The 11,029-nt window shown below is 44.4% G+C and overlaps 1 protein-coding gene across 3 annotated transcripts in view; it reads left to right on the top strand.

Moving 5' to 3' along the window:
• The first annotated feature begins 346 nt into the window (after positions 1-346).
• Positions 347-11,029, top strand: part of KCNC2 (potassium voltage-gated channel subfamily C member 2) — a 119,639-nt gene continuing 108,956 nt past the window's right edge. For all 3 annotated transcript variants that reach the window (XM_030215268.1, XM_030215267.1, XM_030215266.1), the window contains exons 1-2: positions 347-579; positions 1,367-1,961. In XM_030215268.1, coding sequence (XP_030071128.1) covers positions 1,386-1,961 — 576 coding nt within the window. In that variant the 5' untranslated portion in view covers positions 347-579; positions 1,367-1,385. The remainder of the gene's footprint in view (positions 580-1,366; positions 1,962-11,029) is intronic.

The following is an 11,029-nucleotide window of genomic DNA, read 5'->3' as shown; positions in this document are numbered from 1 at the left end:
CTGGAGGAGGACGCAGGCAGGAAAGGCAGGTATGACAGAACTGCTGCTGGCGCGGTGCTGAAGGGACAGCTCCTCTGGCGCGGTGCTGAAGGGACAGCTCCTCTGGCGCGGTGCTGAAGGGACAGCTCCTCTGGCGTGCTCGCTTCCTCAGGGGAAGGGCCAAACAGCTGCCGAGCGGCACTTGCCTTTCAACTTTCAGTGTAGGATAGGATAATATTACCATCTTCAAAAACATGCACTCGAGTTACAGCCCTAGTGAAACGGTTTGGCCATTGGCAATACGCCGTCGGACTATCCCTAAATGAGTCCCTGCCCCAGCCAGCCACTTGTTTATCGGTGATGCTGGGTTTTTCGGAGCTAAAACCTTTTCGACCTGTGCATCAGCATGAGCAAGCAAGAATACGCCACGAGCAGGCGGAGGCTGAATTTGTGTCTTCTCCCTGGCTTCACTGAAGGACATAGAGCAGCCACCTGAAAATGGAAAAAACACAACAAGTAGTTTTCACCTGAGACTCTCAGATCGGCTTGGATCGTAAGCTACTGCAATAAATACAGAGCCTTTTCTCTCTTCTCATTAAGGTATGGAGATTAGAATGGAAGCTTGACAGCCGTTTTCTTTTGTTTCCCCAAAACATTTTTTTTTTAATTTACAAGTATGAAGATTAAGGGGTTCAAACTAGCATTGGGGGCTACCTGATAACTGTGCCTTGGGTGTGCCCCACATTGTTTTCACCTCCTAGAATTTAACATTTTGTTACAAAGGGGGCGACGAATTAATCAAACGAAACACGTTATGTTCAGTCTGAGACATATAGGCTGATCGCACCCAAAAGAAATGAAAAGCAGGGGTGGCTGGTCAGTAGAATGTAGCGCAGTTATAGAGCAGGACTGCAAAAGGGGGAGAGGGAAGGGGTGGGCAAAGCCAAGGACAGCAGACCATTGATTATTAAGGAGACACGAAATTAATAGCTGCAACCCGTTTAAAGTGTGGTGAAGGATGCTGCGTTTTACAGGAAAACAGAGAAGCTTTATACAATGCCTGACCAGAAGAAGACGTTATTACCAGTTACCAACTTGTACATGGCAGAAAAGCCCTTGATCCAGACTGAAAGAAAGAGGAAGGTTACTTCCTGCATCTCGGGGGAAAAAGCTAGTTGGGGAGTTGGAAGGACAAGGCTGGGTGTTGCTTTCAGAGGGTGCATTTCTTAAAAAAGGGATACTTTAAGACTGGTGTCATTGGGGATTAAGATGTTCTGTTACACACATTTCTGATTTTCTTTTCCAATTTCCTTTCTTTCCACGTTGTTTTTTTAATCTTTGAATTTTGGGATCCTAATGTTGTTTTTAATTGTTTTGTTTTCTCAAGTCATGTCTGATCCAGAGAGATGGGCAAGATTGATGACAACGAGAGGATAGTCCTCAACGTTGGGGGCACTAGGCACGAAACCTACCGGAACACATTGAAGACTTTGCCTGGAACTCGGTTGGCCCTACTCGCTTCTGAGCACCGGATTGAATCTGGGGAGCAGCAACAACAAGTTCCCGCTGGGGTCGAGTCCAATCCCAAGAGCAATGAGTTCTTCTTTGATCGGCACCCGGGGGTTTTTGCCTACGTGCTGAACTACTACCGGACTGGCAAGCTGCACTGTCCAGCCGATGTGTGTGGCCCGCTCTTCGAGGAGGAACTGGCTTTCTGGGGTATCGATGAAACAGATGTGGAACCATGCTGCTGGATGACGTACCGCCAGCACAGGGATGCTGAAGAGGCCCTAGACATTTTCGAAGCCCCAGACCTCATCAGTGGAGAGCAACCAATTTTGGATGGAGATGATGAAGAGCTGGACAAAAGGATGGCCATTGAGGACGTGGTGGGGCCTGATGGCAAGGTCAACCGGTGGAAAAAGTGGAGGCCTCGTGTCTGGGCTCTATTTGAGGATCCTTACTCATCCAGGGCTGCCCGGGTAAGGTCATGTTATGTATCTTATTTGCTGCTATTACTAACCTGTCCATAGATTGCCTTAATCTATAGCATAATTTATTGGCTAATGCCAACTTAATTTAGTTCTATATTTTGAGTCTGATTTATGAGCTGACCCTTTCATTTAATTTTCCACTTAGACAATAATTCTAATGTGGTCTCACAAAACACTGAACCTCTAACTTTTAGGCTTTTTATTTAAACACATTAGCTCACTTGATCATTAATTGAACTTTAGTGGGTGACTTTGTTGGGTCAGAATTATTTGTTGGGCAGTTGAATGCTTTTTAATTCTCATCTAGACTTAAAGCTTATCTGTTTGACTAGGATAGTGAACTTTGACCTCCATTTAATTTCACAGTTATTGGGATTACCAATCTATATGCATGTTTGAGGGGGTAGGTTTGTGTATAATTCTGAGTCTCTAGAATAGTGGTTCTTAATCCAGTCCTTGAGGAACAACTAATCTGTCTGGTTTTCAGGATATTGATAATCCAATATGCACATCTATCTCATGTATATTCAATATGGCTATGCAGAGAATCAGACCTGTTAGGTGTGTCTGACTGCAGGATAGGGTTGGGAAAACGCTGATATAATGATAGTTTTGTTTACTGTTTTGGGCAGTTATTCTTGTAGTATCATCTATGAGGTGAACCTGATGTACTCTTTGTTTCAAAACGTGACCTTAGTTGTAGATTAAAATTTAGCTAAGGAGTCTAGGTGCTTATGTGAAAAGTGTATTACCATATATACTCATGTTGATTTCAAAATGCCTTTAAAAACCCAGAGTTGTCTTATCTATGAGTTGCTCTCCATAGTGGCTCATAAAATGTATTGCCCCCTCCCCACCCCTGTTAGCGGCACAGTTTGGCATCTCTCCCTCCACTTCCCTCTCTCTTGCCAGCCTAGGTTTGGCATCTCACTCCCCCCCCCCCAGCCCATGCGGAAACAGGAAGTTGAGTCAGAGGGGGCATGACAAGAGTTGAAAGGTTCAAAACAGCTAGGGAGCAATGAGATGAGAAGACAGAGCAATGAAAAAATGGAAGCTGAGAAGAGAGTTGAAGGGAACCAGGGAGAAAAATAGAGGTTCTATTGCTGGCGGTGTAGTGGCAGTAGAAATAATTCGTGGGGTAAAGGGTGTGTGCAACTAGCACAAGATGGGGGATTTCTTCCTCTGCACATTTAGAAAAGATATGTGCACAGTGGTGGTTCTATACTGGGCAGAAGGAGGGGAGAGATAGAGAGGAGATTCTAGACAGGAGGTTGGAAGGGGAAGAGAGAAAAGGATGATACTGTTAAGAAAGTGAGGAGAGGGGGCAGATGCTCAGCTAGACTCATTTTAACTGGCTCCTCACTACCTCTCTACCCTTATCTCCCCCTATGTTCCCACCCGTAACCTCCGCTCACAGGACAAATCCCTCCTTTCTGTACCCTTCTCCACCACGGCCAACTCCAGGCTCCGCTCATTCTGCCTTGCCTCACCCTATGCCTGGAACAATCTTCCTCAACCCCTACGCCAAGCCCCCTCCCTACCCATCTTCAAATCTCTGCTTAAAACTCACCTCTTCAATGCTGCTTTCGGCACCTAACCTTTTGAGAAATATAGTATGCCCTATCAGTTCGATTCTACACTTGTCTTTTAGATTGTACACTTGTCTTTAGATTGTACACCTGTCTTTTAGATTGTAAGCTCCTTGAGCAGGGACTGTCCTTCCATGTGAAATTGTACAGCGCTGCGTAACCCTAGTAGCGCTTTAGAAATGTTAAGTAGTAAGTAGTAGTAGCATTACATGATGGGATTCTACATTATCTGGTTGTAAGGTTGTCCTAGGCTAAATAGTACTTCTGACCATCTGAACAAGCTTTGTTGCAGATCCTCAGCCCTTCTGAAATATGCTTGATTACAACAGGAAGGGGGCCTTTACTTTTGCAGCTTATTACTGAACTGTTTTGATGTTTTTATTGTAAACTGCTCTGATTTGGTTTTGAGGAGAGCAAGCTATCAAATTAGAATGAATGAATGAATGCTGAATCACCACCAAATGAGGGGCACTGCCTTAGAGCTGCTGTTGGTAGGTGCAAAGTTGAAGCTTTCTGTAGGGTGCCCAGTGCTCTTACACTGGTCTTGATCTCCGCTTAGTAGCAGCTTCTGGTTTAACTGAGCCCTTGTTTTAGTGAACAATTAGGGGACAATTCTATAATTTCTTGTCAACCTGTAGACTCCACAATGGAGCTCGCTTAGTGCCAGTTCTATAATGGCACTTAGGTATGTGTAAGTCATTATAGAATGCTAGTGCAAACCTGTATTGGCGCACCAAACGTTAAGCACATTCACGTACGCCAAGTCAATGGTAGATGTAAGTGGATGTGTCTAGGTCTGCCAATCATTGTATTCAACCGATAGTGAGCATTGGTTGGTGACTCTCTCTGCCCATGTGTATGACGCCCTTGCATTTATGCACTATAGCACTAAGGTGCTACCTTATAGAATTGCACCTACCCCTAGACTCTATATATGATGACTAACGTTGCCAAATTGCACATGCAACTTAATTGTTTAACAATCCAATTGGTACCAATAATTGACCAATAATGAGCAATTATCAGTACTAATTGGCACAAAAAGGCATACCCCATTGACCCAACTTAGATGCCTAAACCCTGCAACACAACGAAACCAAAGCCTGAAACAGACATTGCATAACTCTTCCTCTCTACGAATCCCAGTGTGTCTATAACACGTGAGCCTTCTTCGACCAGTACAACTCTTTGTACATGATTTTCTCTGCCGGAGATGGCGAACACCTCTACGGTATTATGTAAGCCACATTGAGCCTGCAAATAGGTGGGAAAATGTGGGATACAAATGTAACAAGTAAAATAAATACATAAAAAATAATTACAATTTATGCATGCAACTTTCTAAGCATGTTCTGTAATAAGTGGGACACGTAAATTCTAATGTTTGGATCTCAAAAGGGGTCATAGCTATGAAAGAGGCATTCCTACAAACTATGCACACTGTCACAGAATTTGCCCGATCAATGCCTAAGTTAGGCGTGGGCATTTTACGCCAGGTTTTAGTTGGTGTAAACGGTCGTGTCTAAATTTAGTCATGGGTCCGGGTTCTATGCGTATTCTATAAACTGCACCTAACGTTAGGCATGGTTTATAGAATAGAGCTAAGTGCATTTTTTTCCACACTGATTTTTTGGCGTCATATATAAAATCTAGTCCCTAGTGCATATATATGCGTCATTGTCAATTATTGGCACTAATGACACATGTAAGTAGCTCGTATTTCTAGATGTCCATTTATAGAATTGCCCTGGTTTAGCTTTAAAACAGACCTTCTCATTACAAAACTCTCTTTTTGGCTTTATGGCTTCCATTTCATATGACAGTCTATTATTCCTCAAGATATTTTATATCAATAATCTAATTATTTTACAGAAATGACTGTAAAACTCAGAATCTGCCATTTATAGAATTTAAGCTTTTTAAAGACGCTTCCTTTGTTTGATAATGTCTGCTCTTCCAATAGCTATTTCTATATTTGCAATCCATTGCTACGATTCATCACTAGAGGATATAATTCATTTGAAAGGCCCACCTGGTTTTTGATTTTGATCCAGTGATTGAGCTCCAATTAGTGAAATCTAGAAATTCCCATTTCCGAGCTCTCCAAAAGAAAGCAAGGGCTGGAGTTAAACTTTAAAAAGCAACAAGATATCCTGAGAGAAGATGTAAAAACTTTGGGTGCAATTTTTACATTGGTTTATCCCTGTAAATGTGTGATACGTTTATTAGGTGTTAAATATGTTTTTTTTTTTGAGCCAAGTCGGCTGAAGGTATTTCTGGACTCTAAGATTCCAACTAGCCGCCAGATTGGAACAACTGAATCAGCGAATAGAATATGACGGGATAAAACATAGGACTATGCCAATTGTGGTTTAAAATTTGATTTTCCTTATTGAATTCTCCTTTTAGTTTTCTAAACCCACTCCCCCCAAATAATTGTTGTGGTCTAAGGAAGAGTAAGAAATATTACGATTAGATATGCATATCTTTTATTTTGTAATTGCCTTATAACTGTTTCTCTGTATTACCTTACAAATTGATATTCATTTGTAAAATTTGAAATTCAATAAATAAAAATTAAAAAAAAAAAAAAAAAAAAGCAACAAGATATGCGGGAGATTTTAACAGCACAAAAATAAAAGTTAATTTTCTGCCAGTTGTTTTTCAGCCATAGCTTTAAGTTTTATCTGCCAGAAATGAGTGAAGTAGTAATTTTGAATGCTGGAGACATTTTTTCCTCTCTTTGATCATTGAGAAGTCTTTTTGAAATTCTAAAGTGATCTGCAATGTTTCACACAGCCATTTCAAAGGGCATTCCTTCAAGAATCTCTACTTTTGAGATCAGAGAAATTATCAGTCATAAAATCCATGTTAGTAATAAGAGCTAAAATACCATGATTCCTCATTCCCCAAACTTCAATACCTTGACAATTTAAATATTTATGATTTTTTTTTGTAATTGACAGGTTACATTTGAACTCAATGTCAGACCTGGACCATTATTGAGACAGACATGGGAAGCAACTGCTTGCTCTGGGATTTGTAGTATGGAAGGTTGCTACTCTTTGAGATTCTACATGGAATCTTGTTACTCTTTAGGATTCCAGAATCTTGCTATTCTTTGGGGTTCTACGTGGAATGTTGCTACTATTTGAGTTTCTGCATGGAATCTTGTTACTCTTTAGGATTCCAGAATCTTGCTATTCTTTGGGGTTCTACATGGAATGTTGCTACTCTTTGAGTTTCTGCATGGAATCTTGTTGCCCTTCAGGATTCCAGAATCTCGCTATTCTTTGGGATTCTGCATGGAATTGTGTCACTCTTTAGGATTCCAGAATCTTGCTATTCTTTGGGGTTCTACGTGGAATGTTGCTATTCTTTGAGATTTTGCATGGAGTCTTGTCACTCTAGGATTCCAGAATCTTGCTATTCTTTGGGGTTCTACATGGAATGTTGCTACTATTTGAGTTTCTGCATGGAATCTTGTTACTCTTTAGGATTCCAGAATCTTACTATTCTTTGGGGTTCTACATGGAATGTTGCTACTATTTGAGTTTCTGCATGGAATCTTGTTACTCTTTAGGATTCCAGAATCTTGCTATTCTTTGGGGTTCTACATGGAATGTTGCTACTCTTTGAGTTTCTGCATGGAATCTTGTTGCCCTTTAGGATTCCAGAATCTTGCTATTCTTTGAGATTCTACATGGAATGTTGCCATGATTTGGGTTTCTGCCAGGTACTTGTGATCTGGCTTGGCCACTGTTTGGAAAACAGGATACTGGGCCAGATGGACCATTGGTCTGACCCAGTATGGCTACTCTTATGTTCTAATGTTATTATGGAAAAAAAAGATTAATTAATAGATGCACATAAATCACAGGTCTCAAGTCACAAATTTGAGTCTTTATTCATTCTAAGGTATCAGTAATCTGGTGTTTCCTTCCTGTGTAGCTCTCTGCTGGTTGTATCCCCTAAGTGACATGAAGGCCACCATTGGGGGGTGGAAACAAGGCAATTGCTCTGGGATTTCATGCTTAAAGCTGAAGGAAAAGCAGCCTGATGGTGGGTTTTGGGGTTCCCTCCCAAGTTTCTGCCCAGGGCCCAAGAATGACAAGGAAAGTCCCATGGTCTGTGGGAAACTTGGATTCAATTCCCAGACCTGGATTTCACTTGCTGGGTTGACTTTGCTGGGTTGACTGGCTCCACTACAGAGGTTGTCCCATGGTCTGTGGGAAACCTGGATTCAATTCCCAGACCTGGATTTCACTTGCTGGGTTGACTTTGCTGGGTTGACTGGCTCCACTACAGAGGTTGTCCCATGGTCTGTGGGAAACCTGGATTCAATTCCCAGACCTGGATTTCACTTGCTGGGTTGACTGGCTCCACTACAAAGGTTGTCCCATGGTCTGTGGGAAACCTGGATTCAATTCCCAGACCTGGATTTCACTTGCTGGGTTGACTGGCTCCACTACAGAGGTTGTCCCATGGTCTGTGGGAAACCTGGATTCAATTCCCAGACCTGGATTTCACTTGCTGGGTTGACTGGCTCCACTACAGAGGTTGTCCCATGGTCTGTGGGAAACCTGGATTCAATTCCCAGACCTGGATTTCACTTGCTGGGTTGACTGGCTCCACTACAAAGGTTGTCCCATGGTCTGTGGGAAACCTGGATTCAATTCCCAGACCTGGATTTCACTTGCTGGGTTGACTGGCTCCACTACAGAGGTTGTCCTATGGTCTGTGGGAAACCTGGATTCAATTCCCAGACCTGGAGTTCACTTGCTGGGTTGACTGGCTCCACCCAGGTTATCATGCTTATCTGTCATTTTTTTTTGTCATTTGTTTTATTTATTTGATGTTAATGTTATTGTAAACTGCTTTGTTGTGACTTTCAAAATGCAGTGTAGAAAATCTTTAAATAAACTAAATTAAGTGTTCAATTCATAGCCCCAGGGTTTAGTTTGTAGACAAAAAAAAAAAGAAAAAGAAAAGATGGACCTGTGGAGTAGAGAGTTGCACAGGGACAGAAATCTAACAAGTTCCTACCCATCCCCACTGGAATCTAACCCGTCCCTGCAAGAATTTAATGGTACCTAAAAAAATTCAGGTCAGCTCTCACAGTCTCTCTCTGGGTTCAAGTCGCTGCACTGCAGGCAAGGAAGGAACAAAAGCTGGAGCTTGGAACACTCTGGTGCACACATGGAAGGCTCTTCCCTGATTTGCTGGCACTGTGTACTGAGAGGTTGCCACATGCATGCGTCAGTAGGTCAGGTGACCTCTGAAGCTCATGCCTGTGTCAGGGCTGAGGTCTGTGCATCAGCCTGGTAGCAGAGGGGGGTTAAGTACATAAGTATTGCCATACTGGGACAGACCAAAGGTCCATCAAGCCCAGCATCTTCTTTCCAACAGGGGCCAATCCAGGTCACAAAGACCTGGCAAGATCCCAAAAAAGTACAAAACATTTTATGCCGCTTATCCCAGAAATAAGCAGTGGATTTTCCCCAAGTCGATTTTAATAATGGTCTGTAGACTTTTCCTTTAGGAAGCCGACCAAACCTTTTTAAAACTCCGCTAAGCTAACCTCCTTTATCACATTCTCCGTCAACGAATTCCAGAGTTTAATTACATGTTGAGTGAAGAAAAGTTTTCTCCAATTCATTTAAAATTTACTACTTTGTAGCTTCATTGCATGTCCCCTTGTCCTAGTATTTTTGGAAAGAGTAAACAGATGCTTCACGTCTACCCGTTCCACTCCACTCATTATTTTATAGACCTCTATCATATCTCCCCTCAGCCATCTTTTCTCCAAGCTGAAGAACCCTAGCTGCTTTAGCCACTGAGGTGGTGGTAAGGGCTGCCATGGTAACCCGGCAGTAACCGGGCAGCGCGCTAAAGAAAAAAATGTTATTGTACTACTACTACTACTACTACTATTTAGCATTTCTATAGCGCTACAAGGCGTACGCAGCGCTGCACAAACATAGAAGAAAGACAGTCCCTGCTCAAAGAGCTATGTAATAAAAGTGAGCCAAGTATAGGACAATCAAGCCATTGTGACATCACTGATGAGATTGGCTCTTATTGGTGGCCTGAGGCATTATGACATCACACTATTAGCTCTGGTTACAAGAGACTACTACTACTACTATTTAGCATTTCTATAGCGCTACAAGGCTTACGCAGCGCTGCACAAACATAGAAGAAAGACAGTCCCTGATGGTGCGCCGGAAATGGCATCCATTCCAGCGGGAACTAGCGCTGGCAGCTGTGTTGTACCAGAGGTAATTCCATTTCAACGTGTGGTAAACCTGCTTTGGTCTTACTGCTGCTTTGTAAAAGCCCCCCTCATTTCTTTATTATATAGCCTGGAATAGAAGTTGCATTCTTTTTTCTTGGTTCAACTGCCTGGCCAGTGTTTTGAGTAAAGGGATCTTCCCTTCCTCTCTACTCTCTAACCAGGGAGACCAGAGGCGTAGCTAGGTCTTGACGTCTGGGGGAGCAGACTTTTGTAAAATAGGCATCAGAAGGTAGGCAGGCCATAGCATTCCACAGCAGAGAAGGTGCAATTCAGTGGCATAGCAAGGGCGGGGCGGTGGGGGCGGTCCGCTCCGGGTGCACGCTGCTGGAGGGTGCAGAGAGCAGCTGCGCGCCTGTCGGCTCCGCTGGTTCCCTGCTCCCTCTGCCCCGGAACAGGTTACTTCCTATTCCGGGGCAGTGGGAGCCAAGTGGAGCCGACAGGCGCGCGGCTGCTCTCTGTACCCTCCAGCAGCCAAGAATGCACCCGGGGGTGGGGTGGGCTTAATGTGCCGGGGAGGGGGGTGCTGCACCCTGGGGGGGGGGGAGGGGTGCACAGCGGCGATCTGCCCCAGGTGGCGGCCGACCTAGGATCGGCACTAGTGCAACTAGACATTTTAGGAAAAGACAAGCCTAGGGGACACTGGTGGCTGCTTCTCATTGGGATTAGCAAATCTTCCAAGGGGAATGCACCTAGACTCTGACTCTCCTATACATAGCCGCAGAGAGGGGAGGCAGGGGGGGACAAAATTCCCCGGGTCCTGGCCTCCAAGGGGGACCCGGCGCTGCAGTCCCACCCGCCCTCTGTCGTCGACCGTCTGCCCCTGCTTTGAAATCGCAGTCTCACCTCCGTGAAAGCAGCGCTGCAGGCAGCAGAACGGCTCCCTTCAGCCCTCCTTCCCTCCCTGTGTCCCGCCCTCGTCTGACGTAACTTCTGTGAGGGCGGGACACAAGGAGGGAAGGAGGGCCGAAGGGAGGTGTTCTGCTGCCTGTAGCGCTGCTTTCACAGAGGTGAGACTGCGATTTCAATGCAGGGGGCCCGGCCCGGTGGCTGACAGAGGGGGGGGAGTGGCGGTGGTGACCTCGGGGGGGGGGGGGGTGGGTGGGTAGAGGGGAGAGCAGTGGCGATTTTGGGAAGGAGCGGCGGAGCCCCAGGGGTGGCCTTGCCCCGGG

Source organism: Microcaecilia unicolor, chromosome 9 (genome assembly GCF_901765095.1).
Source record: "Microcaecilia unicolor chromosome 9, aMicUni1.1, whole genome shotgun sequence".
NCBI classification, from domain to species: Eukaryota; Metazoa; Chordata; class Amphibia; order Gymnophiona; family Siphonopidae; genus Microcaecilia; species Microcaecilia unicolor.
This window is presented reverse-complemented; position numbering and strand designations above follow the sequence as displayed.